This window comes from Esox lucius, chromosome 18 (assembly GCF_011004845.1).
Source record: "Esox lucius isolate fEsoLuc1 chromosome 18, fEsoLuc1.pri, whole genome shotgun sequence".
NCBI lineage: Eukaryota > Metazoa > Chordata > Actinopteri > Esociformes > Esocidae > Esox > Esox lucius.
Window position 1 is genome coordinate 2,643,168 of NC_047586.1, and position 18,152 is coordinate 2,661,319.

Consider the following 18,152-nt stretch of genomic DNA (forward strand, 5'->3'; position numbering starts at 1 on the left):
AGTTATTGTAGCAGAGTGGTCTAGTGTAGGGAAACGCCCGGACCATGAACAGGAGAATTTATGACATCACACAGCTTGACTCACAGCTGGGTTCGTCAAACCTCTGGCCAGCCACCAAACAGCCAACACACCCCGGACGGTCAGGACGGAAATCTTCGGACATTTTGGATCAAAATGTAACATTTCTGCCAGTGAAATGAATGGAGAGTAATAGCCTGAGAGGGTCCAGAATGGCCATGCAGTAACATTTGCCCTTTCAATATATCAACGTTTAAAAAAGCGTTTTTACCCCTTGACAATTGACAACCTGACCAATCGGCATCTGGTGTACAGTTGACAAGCAGTACAGAGAGCCAATCACTGAGCGACATTTTGACAGAAGGGGCGGAACATAGACGTGTGTGTAAATCTAGGGTGTCGCCGTGGTGGCTGCATTCGAAGGCGACGGCGGTCGTCTGTTTCGGTTTCTTATCATCGACAAAACAAAAAACTGAGATAGGTCGCTAAATTGACACACTTTCAACCTCCGAAAAATTATAATTCTCGATCGCAAGGCCCGAGGCGGTTGGAATGACGGGGTATGCCAAGAATGTAAATGAGCTTGCTGGTAGTTTGAAGAAAGAGTAAGTCGGGTAGAGAGGGGAGCCATTTTGTCCCGATAGTGTGAGAGAAAGAAAGAGTGGAAAAGGGAAATCACACGGGCTTTATCACTTGCTATAAGACAAACCGTTCTGTTTTGGAAATAATATTTACCACTCGTCAGATACTGTTGCGACACGCCACCCCCGACCGGCATACAGCTAACTAGATATCATATCATAATTGCAGATATTACACATCGTTCCTTTGCTTGGAACTCGGACTGGCTCTAGCCCTACGGTACTGTCTGTAGTTAGCTAGCTAGTTTATTCTTTATCCGGCAAACAACTGGTTTATCCATGGCGAAGAAGACCTACGATCTGCTCTTCAAGCTCCTCTTGATCGGAGACTCGGGCGTTGGGAAGACCTGCGTACTGTTCCGATTCTCAGACGACGCCTTCAACACCACCTTCATCTCCACTATAGGTGAGTTTGCCAGCGGCGTGGGCCGCAGGATGTGATCTGGAACGCAGGTGTCAACACTAGTATTGGGGCACAGCTGTATGGATTACGTTCTGTCAATGTACCTACCTACGTAACAAACCACCAGTAACCACTATAGCTAGCTAGGTTCGTTAACTATCCATGAACTACTAAACTTTCAAGATGGTAACTAGCTTGATAACTACATAGCCTGAGTGTTAGCTAGCCGCTAACAAAAAGGCCCACAACGCAAGGTTTGATTACCGCCTAGTACAATTAGCTACCAACACATTCGTGGCAATGTATTGAAGTTAGTGTATTTTTTTCAGTACATTCGTTTGGTTTAAGCCTGACATTTCTGAACGTTTCGCTGTGTATCTGGCCATTAGAGTTACTAGCTAATGTGTATAGCTAACACACACAGCTAGTAATCCTATAACGCCGGTGCTGCCAGAAGAAGCCGGCACCAAAACTCGGCCGAAAAACATTTGTATCCCATGCTTAGAGAGAGTGACTAATTCAGACATGATACCAATTTAATTACCTACCCGTTAGAAGCAACATCCAGAAGTGATGCAGCCCAGATTTGAACAGTAGTGTAGTGTGGACTTGGCTAGTAGCAGGCTTACGGTAGCTAGCTATCTGCTGCGGCTGTCAACTAGCAAACAAGCCTATTTTTACACAATTAATGTGAATATAGTTTTGACTTTTGTTTACCCTCTTCTATATTATATTACGTGGTTAAGCTGGTTGGCTAACTAGTATAACTGGTTATGTATTTAGATATGCTGGTGTCGAGCCACGCAATCAACAACAGACTGCTAGTTTGCCCAGCTAACATGTTAGCTACGTTCTTTGGCTAGAAAAGGCCCAACTAGCTAGTTGGCTAACCATGTAAATTCGCACACGATACAAATCGTGTTGCCCATGGTTGTCAGGAATCGGGCTTTATTAACAATTATATATACTGATGTGTATTAGTTTCTTTTTGTCAAAACATTGGCTACCTATTCACCTGAAGTCATAAACAATTTATTTTGATGGCGTCACCGCCTGTATTCCCCAACCCTGCGCATGCGCTCGTCATACCCCCATGAATCAAGTCAGTCAAACGTCTCTTGGTCAACAAATAAATAAATTAAGTTCTATGTCGTGCGGCGGACGTAGTGGTCAACGGACGGATTCGGTTAATGCTGTCATCCGAAGGAGCCCTTCCCACCAAGCTATTTATATATACCCAGTTAATGTTCTTAAAACATGGGCAGGCTTAGGGAAAAATACATACTTTCTAATGTCAAACAATCAATTGGGTGAACTGTCACCTGTTGGTCACCCAATATTTGTTTTTCTAAACACTGTCAGCGTATCGCTCCTTGGGTTTCCAACAGAACACCATGGGACCCAGTAGGTTGGTTATTGGTTCCAGAGCATTACTCTCCTGCAGTAAGGAGAAGGAGGTAGCTATGATTAATCTGTTTGGTTGAGTGAGAAGAGCAAGAAAAATGGATAACTGCTTGGCGCATTGCATCTAAGGACAGGTCCCGATCTTTGACTTTCCTAACCTCGCAGAGAGTTGATGTGTAATGACAATGTAGTCAATGTCGTTTTTAATGAAGCTTTTGATGGTTTGGGTATTTGCTCAATGTTTTGTGATGAATCCATTAACAACATGCGGTCTGTGTTCACAACAGTTTAGCATCTGCTTCATCTGACCGCTTCCATTTCGACCGCGTCACTGGTACTTCCACTTTGAGTTTTTGCTTGTAGGCATGGAGATGGTCTTTACAAGGGCCGTGAGTGGCCACGTGTGCTATTATGTACATGGAAAACAACTAATCTAGTTCCTGTGCATCAACTCTGTTGTTGCTTGCTGTTTGGGGTTTTGAGATGGGTATCTGTATAAACACATTGTGACAATTGACGATTTAAAGAAGGGCTTTATAAAATAAATCTGATCTGGTCACCTCTTATTGTTGGTGCAATGGATTTTCATTTTCCAATTCACAGGCCATGAGCAATGCATTTTCTAGTATGGTAATGGCTCTATAAAGCCCATTGGGTGTGGTCTTAGTTCTAGCATGGGCCTGTGGGGGTATATCAAAAACACAGAGGCTACAAAACTATATTGTAAGACAATATAGACATTAGCATATAAACAATATAATAAACTGGGTTGTTCGAATCCAGAATGCGGCTTGGCTGATAGCCGAATCAGGGGGAAAAAGTAATTTTATGGTTGGCCAGCAACTGTAAACATCTCTCACTGGGTGGAAACAATCATACTATCCCTAGTTACAGCACTTGTTCAACCGTGTGAGCCATGTTGGTTACTAGGTAACCAACGCTTTCAGTGACTTCATGCTATGGATGACCCTGATAAGAAAATTCTTTGCTGATTCCAACAGACGAATGGATATTCTTTCTCCCCACCGGCGTCTAACCAATTCCATGGAGGGCTTAGTGTATACGGTTTCTTGATACATTTTTTTATTTTATTTTTAATTGAGTCCAGTTGAGGTCTAAACAACCCAGCGAGGGAGGATTCTAACTAATTAGTGACCTAATTAATCCATCAAGCCCGGAGTTAAAACCTGCAGACGCTCAGCCCTCCATACAACTGGTTCGACACCTTTGTTTTTATGGAATTGGCTGATGCCGATACCAATTCGTTAATTTATTTTTGTACCTGTGTGGCTTGGCATGGAATTAATAAAAAAATTTTGCTTCTAAATTTGGAAATTGGCAAATTGTGAGTCGGTAGAAAATTGTATGTGGTAGAATAAAATATTACGGGCTTGAGACTGTGATCAAGTGGTCACTCTTTGCAACCCTTTTCATGTATATTTTGTTGTTGCATATTTAAGCGGTTGCACCAGTATGTCCTTAAAGCTTTGTTTTTTTTTTTATTGCAAGTTTTGTGTTTTGGTCACACAGTGATGTGAATCGTTCTTGGGCTGACTGTTTCCGTTGCCCGTGTGGTTGTGTGGGACCCGCTCATTCCCTGTCAGCCCTCTTTTCGACAAGGACAACAGCTGTTTCAAAACACCCAGGACGTTCCATTCAAAGTTCAAATCAGAGATCGTTCTACAAAAACAAAAGAATCCAGCGTATATGCCAATCATGATATCTGTGGATTATCTCCTCTTAATGTGAAACATGCAGATCATAGGGCCTTATTAGTCAATGGCTTTTCAAACCTGTCGTGCCGTTTGTGTGCAATTTCTTAGTTCGCCCACTGTGGAGAATTTCAAAAACTTTGCTCGTCAGCCTTGTAATCTAATCGTGTGGAAGCTGCGACTAGACCTACTGCAGTTTGAATGTATTTAGAAATATGCTTTGTATGCCTAGTAGTTTAAAAGGTACCACACTGACAAGTCTTAAACATGTCTTGATTTGCCCCCTATTCCTGACGAGAGGCTGGTAGCCTTTGCAGTCACTTATCAGTGTGTTGAATGCCAGCAGTGGGTCATTGTGTGCTCTGGGCGTTACTGACTCAAACATCTGAGTCAGTAAAAAGTGTTGAACTTCCCATCACTACAATTCATTGGCCACCCTGAAATATGTCACGCCCAAGCACAAGGTGTCTACCAAAATGATTACAATAGCTAAATCAAGTAAAGAAAAATCCAATGTTAAAATCGTTTTCTCTACCAGGTCTTTGCTGTAAATAAGCATGTGTTCTTGGCAAACTTGCCTGTTAAAAATGTGCTCTATTTGGTGTTGACAATTGCGTTGGTAACGAAGATCATGAAGACCGACATCCCAATGCAGTTTCCCTCATCATAGTGTAAGGGACTAGAATAGAATCTAATGAAATGACTGAATTCATCTTTATGTAGAAGGAAACCAATACATACAATACAAATACTTGTCTTTACTTTTATGTAAGCTAATGTTAGTGGACGTATTACCAAATCACGCGCTGGTCCCATCAACTGAGTGACTCCATGCCACCAGTGGAAGTTGTTGGTCTGGAGCCCTGGCCTCAAATGAAGCCCTTCCGTTTTACTTTCCAGTGATTTTACATTTTGCTAGAAAGGTTGCCCCTAACCCAACTCTCGAGTCCTGGGGGTTGGTTCCCTGGTTGAGTACACCTTGAGCAAAAGAGTTGCCGAAGTGGCTTGGAGTCTTGTTAAGGAGAGTGACAGTCATTGGACGATGTTGTCCGCTATAGGAAACGGTGGCGGGTTGCCAGATCGCCCCAAAATAATTTGCGGTTCGGGCAGTATCGCGCAAAATGGCATGTTTGGTCTGGCTGTCAGCTGCAGTGCTGTCTTGTCCTTATGGCTGGTGTCGGTCCCTGTTCATGGACTACAGACATTTGGGCATCCAAAACAATGTGTTGAACATAGTGAGGAGGTGGGCAGGGTTCTGGTTAAAAGTCCTGCCAGAAACCGTCGCAATGGTATATTGATAACAAGGTATCCTATGGTGACTTGGCAGAATAATATTGGCGATATTTTCATTGAGCCTGTAAATTAGTTTTAACATTTGTACCTTGGTCTTTGCTTTAGAAACATTGCTAAACGTTTGCCTCTTACTTGAGGCGCTCTTAAATAAAACGCTGACCACACCCCAAAACATCTTCCCCAGATTTGAAAAGTGGTCTTCTGGTGTGGTTTAAGCATTGTTGTGGACTTAGAACATCCAAAATTCTTTCTTTACATAAACAGTGGTTTTCAGAACGAAAACCTAAACACTGGGAAGAACTGGAAAAATTTAACGGAAAAACTGGAATCTGGCAAAGAATCAGATTCCAGAGGGCCCGACTAGTTTATAAATGAAGTGCCTTTACTGATGTGGTGATTTAATTAGACAACTGGTGGCTACATCAATTAAATGTTGAATTTCTTTGGGTTTTCTTAATATCATTAGAAAATTATTGTTCCATTTATTGTAATTAAATCTCCCTCCCCTTTATGTTTATATATAATTGCTGTCTGTTGTAACAGGAGCATTACCCCCTCCGTGACGCAGCATTCATAACTTAAGAAACATGACACGCGACTGCTTCTCAAAATACCACCACCGGAAACCCCCACCTCCCTCTACACCCCTCTCTACACCCCTCTCTACACCCCTCTCTACACCCCTCTCTACACCCCTCTCTACACCCCTCTCTACACCCCTCTCTACACCCCTCTCTACACCTCTTATCAGTGATAATTCAAAGGGCTTTATTGGCATGGGACACCTTTATTTACGTTGTCAATGCAAGTGGAAAAGTAGGTGACTCATGTGACTATATACAGACCACATTACCTCTGTCTGGTGACGGGGATGCCTGGTGGGTAGAGCTTCAGTAAACAGAATGTTGTAGATCAAATCCCCAAACCTGCAAGGTGAGAAATCTGGTGTTCTGTCCCTGAGCAAAGCACTTGAGCCTTGCCTGTAGTTTTCTCACCGTACCAGATTTCTGCCTTTGGTACTGAGTTCAACATCAACATATTCAATACTGTAACCTATAAAAAAAATTTGAACATTGACCATTGTTTTGGGAGAAAAAGATAATAATCCAACAAAATATTAAATAACAAAACCATATCTTCAGTTTGTTAGTGAATTAAAACTAAACTAGGTGAAATAACTTTTGATTAGTGCGTGAAAGTACACACCGATCAGCCATAACATTATGACCACCTGCCTAATATTGTGTAGGTCCCCCTTTTACTGCCAAAACAGCCCTGACCTGTTGAGGCATGGACTCCACTAGACCTCTGAAGGTGTGCTGTGGTATCTGACACCAAGATGTTAGCAGCCGATCCTTTAAGTCCTGTAAGTTGCGAGGTGGGGCCTCCATGGATCGGACCTGTTTGTCCAGCACATCCCACAGATGCTCGATGGGATTGAGATCTGGGGAATTTGGAGGCCAAGTCAACACCTTGAACTGGTTGTTGTGTTCTTCAAGCCATTCCTGAACCATTTTTGCTTTGTGGCAGGGCGCATTATCCTGCTGAAAGAGGCCAATGCCATCAGGGAATACCGTTGCCATGAAAGGGTGCACATGGTCTGCAACAATGCTGAGGTAGGTGGTACGTGTCAAAGTAACATCCACATGAATGGCAGGACCCAAGGTTTCCCAGCAGAACATTGCCCAAAGCATCACACTGCCTCTGCCAGCTTGCCTCCCTCCCATAGTGCATCCTGGTGCCATGTGTTCTCCAGGTAAGCGACGCTCACGCACCCGGACATCCATGTATGTAAAAGGAAACATGAGACCATCAGAACAGGCCACCTGCCATTGCTCTGTGGTCCAGTTCTGATGCTCACGTGCCCATTTTAGTGGTCAGGGGTCAGCATGGGCACCCTGACTGGTCTGTGGCTGTGCTGACCCATTCGCAACAAACTGCGATGCACTGTGTGTTCTGACACCTTTTCTATCAGTACCAGCAGTTTGAGCTACAGTAGCTCGTCTGTTGGATCGGACCACACAGGCCAGCCTTTGCTCCCCACGTGCATCAGTGAGCCGTGGCCGCCCATGACCCTGTCGCTGGTTCGCCGCTTTTCCTTCCTTGAACCACTTTTGATAGGTACTGACCACTGCAAACCTGGAATGCCCCACAAGGGCTGCAGTTTTGGAGATGCTCTGACCCAGTTGTCTAGCCATCACAGTTTGGCCCATGTCAAAGTCGCTCAGATCCTTACGCTTGCCCATTTTTCCTGCTTCTAACACATCATCTTTGAGGACAGAATGTTCATTTGCTGCTTTATATATCAACCCATTGACAGGTACCATGATAATGAGATTATCAGTGTTATTCACTTCAGCTGTCAGTGGTCATAATGTTATGGCTGATCGGTGTATATTTATTTATGAAAAGAAAACAGCGCTTGTTCATTGTCAAGATGTGGAGACCAGTTTCACCCTCACACCCACTCCCAAGCATCCAGGACAGGAGAGTCCATAAACGCACCAACAGACTTCAGGAAGAGCTGGGTTGCCAAGGGTTTGTGCTCTGTTGGATGTGAAATATTAACGAAAGTCGTATTGAAACAGGGAAAACTACCCTGATGTGTAATGGGCAGCCGATGTAAATCCCATCTGCTACGCGTTGCCGTGTGTTCAGGTTCTGGTTCCTCTCTTCAGCCCGTCCGCTGGATCAGGTTTTGATTGTCAGAGTAACGTGCCGTGTTGTGTGGGTTTCAAAGGAGAAATTCATGGATACAGTTTGGCTCAGATTTAAAGCTGGCTGAGGATGACCTTTACTGTAAATCTCTTGAGGGAGCATAGATTTTCTGTAGACATTCCTGGTTTAGGGAAGGCCTATATTTGAAGGATCGTATTCACTGTAGACATTCCTGGTTTAGGGAAGGCCTATATTTGAAGGATCGTATTCACTGTAGACATTCCTGGTTTAGGGAAGGCCTATATTTGAAGGGTAGTATTCACTGTAGACATTCCTGGTTTAGGGAAGGCCTATATATGAAGGGTAGTATTCACTGTAGACATTCCTGGTTTAGGGAAGGCCTATATATGAAGGATAGTATTCACTGTAGACATTCCTGGTTTAGGGAAGGCCTATATATGAAGGATAGTATTCACTGTAGACATTCCTGGTTTAGTGAAAGATACTATTAAGAAGGTCATTATTAGAGGAGTGTGTGATTACTTTAGACCAGGGCTGCCCAACCCTGTTCCTGGAGATCTACTGTCCTGTAGGTTTTCTCTCCAACTCTAATTTAACACACCTGATTATTATAATTAGCTGGATGAAAAGCTTAACCGGGTTAGTTACATGGAGTTGAAGAGAACCTACAGGACCGTAGATCTCCAGGAACAGGGTTGGGCAGCCCTTCCTGTAGACATTCCTGCTTTAAAGGTCTGTACTAGTAATTTTTTTAAGCATGTGTTATTTAAGGTTATTTTAAATTAAATTGCGTATGGGGATGAATAGAAATGTAGAAAAATTATGGATTTCTTTCTGATGTCAGTTCTGTGTATTCACATGTTTCTCTTCATGTTTTGCAGGAATAGACTTTAAGATCAAGACTGTTGAACTCCAGGGGAAGAAGATCAAACTACAGATATGGTGAGTTGATAAAGTGCCTGTGTGAAGTGGGTGTGAAATGTGCCTTCATGTATAAACGATGATAAAGTGTGTGTGTGTGTGTGTGTGTGTGTCTGAAGGGGGTGTGTGTGTGTGTAAGGTGACAGCATGTTTACAATATGAAGGGTGTGTGTGTCTGAAGGGTGTGTGTGTCTGAAGGGTGTGTGTGTCTGAAGGGTGTGTGTGATGTAAGTGTCTGTAGTGTGTTTGTAATGTGACTGCTTATATAAAGTATGATAAAGTGTCTGCTTGTGATGTGTGGGTGTGTGTGTAATGCGAGATGTGCGAAGGTGGGTGCGTGCGTGTGTGTGTGTGTGCGTGTGTGCGTGCGTGCGTGCGTGAGATGTATGAGGTGTCTGTGTGTAGTAGTAGGGATGTGCATTGAACATGATTTTATGAACTCATCCGATTTTAGTGTGTTATTGTTTGAGTTGTATTCGGTTAACCAAAACACATGGTTTAATAAACCACAGATAATACTGGGGTGCTACAACGTAAAGCACCAAGGAGTGGTTGTCGTTGTCATCTAACATCTTCTCAATGGCCGTTTATGAGAGACAAGAGCGATCACGCTTGTCGAGGATGTGGTGTGGTAGACATGCCCAACTCTGCTACAGAAGACAATATTTATCAATACATAACACTGAGTTTATTGAAAGGAGCAGCCTTATAAATACTAGTTAGCTAAGCTAGCCAGCTATATGCTATTTGCTTAACTCTCAACCGCCTTTCAATTCCACAGCTGAACTTTACTAGTGGCCTAGTAATTATTTTGTAGGTAACATTAATTCAGTAAACACGTTCCATCTTCCCTCGAATTAGTTAACTTTCGTCTACTTGCTAACAGTAGGCTATGCGGTATATTGACCCATGTAAACAACAAGCGCGTGTGAAGGAGCGCATTGCCTTTAAAATCCATGGATTTTCAATAGTAGTTAAAAAAATGTATATTCTAACTCAATTTCGGTTATTCAATTATTCAACTAAGTGTGTGTGTGTGTGTGTGTGTGTGTGTGTGTGTGTGTGTGTGTGTGTGTGTGTGTGTGTGTGTGTGTGTGTGTGTGTGTGTGTGTGTGTGTGTGTGTGTGTGTGTGTGTGTGTGTGTGTGTGTGTGTGTGTGTGTGTGTGTGTGTGTGTGTGTGTTGTGGCTACATATGTAACGTGTGTGTTTTAGGGACACGGCCGGCCAGGAGAGGTTCCACACCATCACAACGTCCTACTACAGAGGGGCCATGGGTATTATGCTGGTCTATGACATCACCAACGCTAAGAGCTTCGAAAACATCAGCAAGTGGCTCCGTAACATCGATGAGGTACACACACATACATACACACGCGCACACACACACACGTCCGCCCCAGTACCATCAAAGATCCACCACTATATTTTCCCTAGGCTTGAAGTACTTTCTTCTAGAGCCTAGCCGGTAATAGCCATTCACAGACATATTTACATCAGCCTTTCTTACACAGGTTAAGAGTTACGTACATATGAGTGTACATGAATGTGGCAAGTCATTTTCAGTGGTATTTTTCCTAATGTTTTCGGGAAGGGGGTTGCTAGTTACTCACGGTAGGGTGCTTAACACTTCACCAAATGGGAGGCCTGTATTCAGCATTTTCTCACGTTCTGTGAATTGCATAAGTTCAGGGATGTTTGGTTTCACTAGGAAGTGTGATTTTTATCTGGTTGATAGACATTCAATTTGTTAGTTTTTTGCAATTCAGTAAAAAAAACCTATATCGATTGGAAGGTTTGTGAGGTTTCTTGCAAAATGCAAGGAGTTGTGCTATATCTACTCATTATTCTTTCCAAAATTCTTATGTGTTGGTGTTTGAAATAGTTGCTTGGCATCAATTTTGAAGTGCTTCCCTAAATAAGAAACCGCCGGTCCATAAAGCGTTGTAGTGGTTTTGTGTCGTGCATTTCGTCTTCGTACTCCATAGTTCTTTTCACTTTGTCATGTAGGTCATTATTGTAGACTCGCCACAATGTTTGATCCAATTTTGTCGAAGTGTAATTCTGCTCAGGAGGTTGATAGCAGACGGTCAGATGTTCATAGCGAAAGCCAACAAAGTCGTCTTCGGAGGAGACGTTAGAAAAGGTCAACTTGTAAACCCCCTACTGACATTTGCCATCCTAGTTTTATTTCGAAGCCCATCCGTTGTGCCCAACTGTGTTGGCAGTGACACACCAGTCTGAAGGTGTCCTTGTTTCTGTGTTCCAGCATGCGAACGAGGACGTTGAGAGAATGCTGCTAGGCAACAAGTGTGACATGGAAGACAAGAGGGTCGTACCAAAGGCCAAGGGGGAGCAGGTGGGACACCCTCTCTCACACACACACACTACAAACATCTACAAAGGCTAGTATGAGCTAAGACTTGGTTCCTGACTCCTTTTTGTTGGACCTCTCACATCTGTCTCCCTCTCTCAGATTGCCAGAGAGCACGGCATTAGGTTTTTTGAGACGAGCGCGAAGGCCAACATCAGCATTGAGAAGGCTTTCCTCACGTTAGCGGAAGACATCCTCAGAAAGGTGGGTGTTGTTTTGAGAGACTGTGTGTGGGGGTGGGGGGCTGTCCTGTGGCAGCAGCTTGAGGGGCCCATCTTCATTGCTACCACATACAATGTCAAGGAACAGCGTCCTGCTGTACTGACCTGCGACCCCATAACCGCCAAACGTCCAGAACACCTTCGCACAACAGTGTGTGACAATGATCGGTGGTTGCTGAGCAACCCAAACTCCGTGCTCCAGCCCACACTACACCTCGCCCACGGGTGTGCTTTTTTTCTCTGCAGGGCGTCCGACGGGCGATGGTGTGTTGGTGGGTTAACGCCGCCCTCTTGCCTTTCTGGAAAAATATATTAGTAGTTTATTTGGTTGATTTTGTTTCAGCCCATTCTTTGGCAACAAAGCTCAGGCATAAACGTTCTTAGTCTCTGTCAGAACTTAATGAAGTCCAGACGCTGATCTAGCCAGTATAACATTTATAATGCAGAAATATTTCCCCGAAAATGTACCCTAAATTGGGTGAAGATGTGCCTGTCAAAAATCTGCAGGAGTTACTGTAGATACGCATTGTACTTTTGATTAAATGCGTATTGCGCTGACAAGTTGTCCTTGTTGCCATCTCATAAACCCATCGCTGAAAGCTACACACCTGCAGCGTCTTCCGTGGTGAATCTTCTTCCGTTTCCGAATCGGCACGGCAACCCTGAAGTTGAAACGAATCCAAGGCGTCTCGACACACCGCACTCTGTAACCCGGTCCATCGGAGGAGCGGCGGCGATGCTGGATTTTGCCATCCTGTGTGCACCCGGACTGAGACACGGCCGGGAGGTTCTGGTCCTGACGCGTCACGCTCGCGACATGAAAACCGTTACCTCAAGTCTCACAGAGATGAAGAACATCCGGGTCGTTTGTTCTTGTTCCTGGGAGGGTTGGCACTCTTTGCCTCCAAAAAGCAGAGCTAGTTAGTAGTTAGCACCAAACTTAATTATATATGCTTCATTTAGTTTGTAACGCTTGTCTATCACATGCTTTCAGAGCAGTCAGTCTGGTGTGCCTTACCAGTTGGTAAACCCCTCCCCCAGGTTCAGAATCCGTGCCCACACCAAACGGGCCTGCTGGTACAAATAGGATGAACACATGTCTGTAAAAAAGGGCACTATATAAACATTGCTCTTCTTTTTCTCCTGACATACAGCATATCCTACGTGAATGGGGGTATTAGTTAGTGGTCGTACATTTGGCCTGTTGCTTCACAAACCCTTTGGTTTACTTGGGTATGATCAGTTCTGTGGACTTTTTGTATTTGTTTTGTGTGTTTGTTTAATGTGTGTGTGTGTGTGTGTGTTGCAGACGCCCGTCAAAGAGCCCAACAGTGAAAATGTGGACATCAGTGGTGGCAGTGGAGTCACAGGATGGAAGAGCAAGTGCTGCAGTTAGAACAACACACCTTGTCTGTCTGACACACACAAACACACACACACACACACAGACACACACACTAACGCAAGCACACACGCGCGCGCACACACACACACACACAGACATGCACACACTTTTCTCTAACCCTAACTCACCTTCACTAACGTTCTCATCCTATCTCCCTGTTCTTGTCTGTTCAGTCTCTCTGTCGCTCTTTCTCTCTTGATCTGTCTGTCTCTGAGTCTGTCTGATAGTTTTTTGCTCTGTTTCTCCCTCGCCCTCTCTCATCCCCCTCTTCCTCTCCCCTCCTTTCTCCTCCTCCTCCTCCTCCTGTCAATCGTCCTCTGAAAATAAACCACTTCCCTCATCTGCCTTCCCCAAATTCTCTCTTTCCAAGTTTTCTGAATATCAGTTTGTTTCTGATAAAGAGATCATGTTTCCTGTTGTTTATTTTAAAGGTTGCAAAACGAGAGTGAAACGGTCAAACTCACCTTTTTAATCTTTCCTTTTTCTGAGTCCGCCTGGTCCCTTCACCGTCAGTCAAAGGAAAATAAAATAAATAAAAATAAAAAAAGACAAATGTAGGATTAACATTTTGTACACTAGTGGGTTATGTTGTCAAGACGCCGTATTTGGTCATTTTGAGATTTGTAACCAAGTAACGGAGGTGGGGGGTGGGGTTTATTTTGTCCTGTGCCTTATATGGAAGACAGGGGCGGAGCCACATCCTCTCAATGAAATTAAAGTTTAATATTCTGGCTCCTCCCACAGCGAGGCCGAGCAGAAAGGTTTGAATGTCTCCTCCAACCAGAGAACAGCTTGTCAGGATGTCTGCTTAACGATAGGGGATTCTTTTACATTTTGATTTATTTTTCTTTTAGGGGGTTAAGTTTCCTGCATGCAGATGTTTGGGTTGGGAGTGTTTGTGATGCGTTATTTCTGTAACGTTGGAATGTTCTCTCGGCTGGCTATGTGGAAGAGATGGAACATTCTCAAGGAAATTCAAACCGTTTTGCAGATCCATTAAAAATAAGCTTGTTTAAGTTACATCTCCTGTCTAAATGCTGTCTTTGTTCAATATTGAGTGTGTTTCTGCTTATTTTATTAAATTATAGGCGCCAGTGCCTTTTTGCAGGTGCCTATAGCGTATTAGTTGCCACTCAACAGAGTTTGAGAGAGTGAAAACAGCACTCTCCTGTACCACTGTAAAAAGGATAAAAACCAACGAACTGTCTGAGGTTGTCAGAACCAAAATAGTCCTTTGACATAGCCGAGGTTGCCGAGTCCATCTGCTGTGATCTTGGAGTTCCTGTGTGCACAGTCTGCAGGATTGGCAAGATGTTTGGGGCCCCTCGAACTTTGGTTGACCCCCCAGGACGTGGCACCTAGGTCCCCACCATCGGGTGTCATCGAAAGTCATATGAATGGTTGACAAAGCGCTTTTCTCAGCTGCTGACCCATCCATCTAGAAGCAGACCCAAAGATCCGCTCCAGACCATCCGATGTTCAATAAGCACAGGATGGTTCAATGGTGGGAAGAACAGGACCACTCCGCTGTTAGAAGAGGCAAACGAGAGCGGCAGAATCTCTCATTTGAAAAACCCAACACGTCATAATCTTGGGTAAATGTGTGGACCTGAACCGTTCAAACTAAATTGGAGAGCTTTGGCAAAATGAGTCACCCCAAATGTTAAACCTGTTGTCCAGAAGGTGTCCCTTTCCAAAGTTGTCTGTCAAACACAAAGCTCAGGAATGGCCGAAGAAATGCTGGACTTTTTGGAAGTGGCAGGGGATTCCTAGACAATCAGCTGGCCAAAGGATGTGCAACTAAATAATGAATTGGTCCACACTTTTTTTTATGACAATTCGTAATACTAATCCACGAAATAATTCTACATTTATTCTGCACATTTTAAAACTTCTAAGAAAGTTTGTGGAACCAAAATGTTATTTCTTTTTCATCATTTGGAACATCATTTTTAAATAGATCTAGGGTGTGAATATTTTTTGGGGCCCAATTATAACCTCAAACTCACCTCTGGATCTCAGCCATTTTGGCTCTATTTCTTCATTGGTAACCTTTTATCAGGGACTAATTTAGACCAGGAACACAAGGTGAGTGCAATTCAATATGAAGTTGAACAGAAAAACAGCAGGCTACATAGACCAGGGCTGTTCAACCCTGTTTCCTGGAGATCTACTGTCCTGTAAGTTTTCTCTCCAACTCTAATTTAACACACCTGATTCTAATAATTAGCTGGATGAAAACCATAACCGGGTTAGTCACAAATGGGGCTGGAGAGAGAACCTACCGGATCGTAGATCTCCTGGCACAGCGTTGGGCAGCCCTGTGACAGTATAACAGTTGAATACCCTGCTATTCAGGTGCTGGTCATAAAATTAGAATATCATCCAAAAGTTTATTTCAGTAATTCCATTCAAAAAATGAAACTTGTATATTCATTCATTACACACAGACTGATATATTTCAAATGTTTATTTCTTGTAATTGTGATGATTATAACTGACAACTAATGAAAATCCCAAATTCAGTATCTCTGAAAATTTGAATATTACTTAAGACCAATACAAAAAAAAGATTTTTACCAATCTTGGCCAACTGAAAAGTATGAAGATGAAATGTATGAGCATGTACAGCACTCAATACTTAGTTGGGGCTCCTTTTGCCTGAATTACTGCAGCAATGCGGTGTGGCATGGAGTCGATCAGTCTGTGGGACTGCTCAGGTGTTACGAGAGCCCAGGTTGCTCTGATAGTGGCCTTCAGCTCTTCTGCATTGTTGGGTCTGGCATATCGCTTCTTCCTCTTCACAATACCCCATAGATTTTGTATAGGGTTAAGGTCAGGCAAGTTTGCTGGCCAATTAAGAACAGGTATACCATGGTCCTTAAACCAGGTACTGGTAGTTTTGGCACTGTGCAGGTGCCAAGTCCTGTTGGAAAATGAAATCTGCATCTCCATAAAGTTGGTCAGCAGCAGGAAGCATGAAGTGCTCTAAAACTTCCTGACGGCTGCGTTGACCTTGGACCTCAGAAAAAACAGTGGACCAACACCAGCAGATGACATGGAACCTCAAACCATCACTGATTGTGGAAACTTTACACTGGACTTCAAGTAAAGTGGATTCTGTGCCTCTCCTCTCTTCCTCCAGACTCTGGGACCTTGATTTCCAAAGCAAATGCAAAATTTACTTTCATCAGAGAACTCAGCAGCCCAGTCCTTTTTGTCTTTAGCCCAGGCGAGACGTTTCTGACGCTGCGTCTTGTTCAAGAGTGGCTTTACACAAGGAATGCGACAGCTGAAACCCATGTCTTGCATACGTCTGTGCGTGGTGGTTCTTGAAGCACTGACTCCAGCTGCAGTCCACTCTTTGTGAATCTCCCCCACATTTTTCAATGGGTTTTGTTTCACAATCCTCTCCAGGATGTGGTTATCCCTATTGCTTATACACTTTTTTCTACCACATCTTTTCTTTCCCTTCGCCTCTCTATTAATGTGCTTGGACACAGAGCTCTGTGAACAGCCAGCCTCTTTAGCAATGACCTTTTGTGTCTTGCCCTCCTTGTGCAAGGTGTCAATGGTTGTCTTTTGGACCATTGTCAAGTTAGCAGTCTTCCCCATGATTATGTTCCCTACAGAACTAGACTGAGAGACCATTTAAAGGCCTTTGCAGGTGTTTTGGGTTAAATAGCTGATTAGAGTGTGGCACCAGGTGTCTTCAATATTGAACCTTTTCACAATATTCAAATTTTCTGAGATACTGAATTTGGGGTTTTCATTAGTTGTCAGTTATAATCGTCAAAATTAAAAGAAATAAACATTTGAAATATATCAGTCTGTGTGTAATGTATGTATACATTATACAAGTTTCACTTTTTGAATGGAATTACTGAAATAAATCAACTTTTTGATGATATTCTAATTTTATGACCAGCACCTGTAGATGCCAATGTCCCTTTCAGAACTGGCAGCTGTTGATTATGAGTTTAACAGTTAGAAGGGATCCACAACTGTCCTAGAGAGAATCCCTTTTAAGGATTATATTTTATGGTAGTTACAATAAGCACGCTCTCCTACAGTACATTTGGCTTGGGTGGTACCTAAATTGCCAACTTGCTGATCACCTGGACCGGGTAGTATGTTGCTGTGTGCCCCAGTGTGGCCAGTAGGTGGAGCTGTTTTTTCAACTACTATGGAGTCCATCTATTCTCTGCATATTCCTCCGTCATTTTAAACAAATGTAGTCTGTTGTCACAGTGCTTACCAAGATACCCATCCTGAACCATAGTTTCTGCTTTATACTCTTCTGTCTTGATCTGCCTCTGTAACGTCATTTTCTAATTATTGTTTTTGTGATTGGCTGGAGTGCAATCCACAGTGAAGCACAATTCTGAAAAAACGTCTCTGTAGTCGGTTTAGGATGTAGATCGAGGTCACTTCTGTATGTTTCCTGCCAGGGTATGTTCTTGTAAGGACAACCCCATTTAGATAATTTCCTTTGTAAAGTAGTTAGTTTTATTGTACTGGCGATTCCCTCGCAATGACCACACTCTGTCTGTGCTAAAACTTAGAAGATTGAACTGTCTAAATCCTAGTGGAATACAGTTTATGGGCATTTGAATAACGTTTTATGTTTAAATGTATCTTCATATTGGTCATGCCTCAATGCTAATAACATTTTAAAGATGAAGTGTGCATAATAAAGATTTAATTTACCGCAATTAGCTATGTATTATTTTCTGTAATGTTTTCAAAATATATATTTGATGATGTTAGTTTCTGATGATGATAGTTTATCATTTAAGGTCGCTTTGAGAAAAGTTAACAACTATACATTGAAACTATGTTATATGCGCCGCACTTGGTCACACATTTTTAGGAACTGTTTGTATTTTTATTCCAAAAACAATTTTTTTATTTTGTGTACAATTTAACTTGCAATTGAAATTTTCTCATGACTTTAAATGATATAGCTAATAAATAACCTCTACGTGTTGTCTGAGTTAACCGGTCTCTCACTAAAGCAGTGGTTCCCAACCAGAGGTACTAGGACCCCTACTTGGCCTCTCCACAGGGGGTACTTGAAAAC

The 18,152-nt window shown here is 43.0% G+C and overlaps 1 protein-coding gene across 1 annotated transcript; it reads left to right on the plus strand.

Annotated features, from left to right (window-relative positions):
* Positions 1–412: 412 nt before the first annotated feature.
* Positions 413–14,091, plus strand: rab10 (RAB10, member RAS oncogene family). The gene is made up of 6 exons (XM_010883167.4): positions 413–1,065; positions 9,032–9,092; positions 10,285–10,423; positions 11,339–11,428; positions 11,546–11,647; positions 12,974–14,091. The coding sequence occupies exons 1-6, from the start codon at positions 939–941 to the stop codon at positions 13,058–13,060; spliced, it is 606 nt and encodes a 201-aa protein (XP_010881469.1). The 5' UTR covers positions 413–938; the 3' UTR covers positions 13,061–14,091.
* The last annotated feature ends 4,061 nt before the right edge of the window (positions 14,092–18,152 follow it).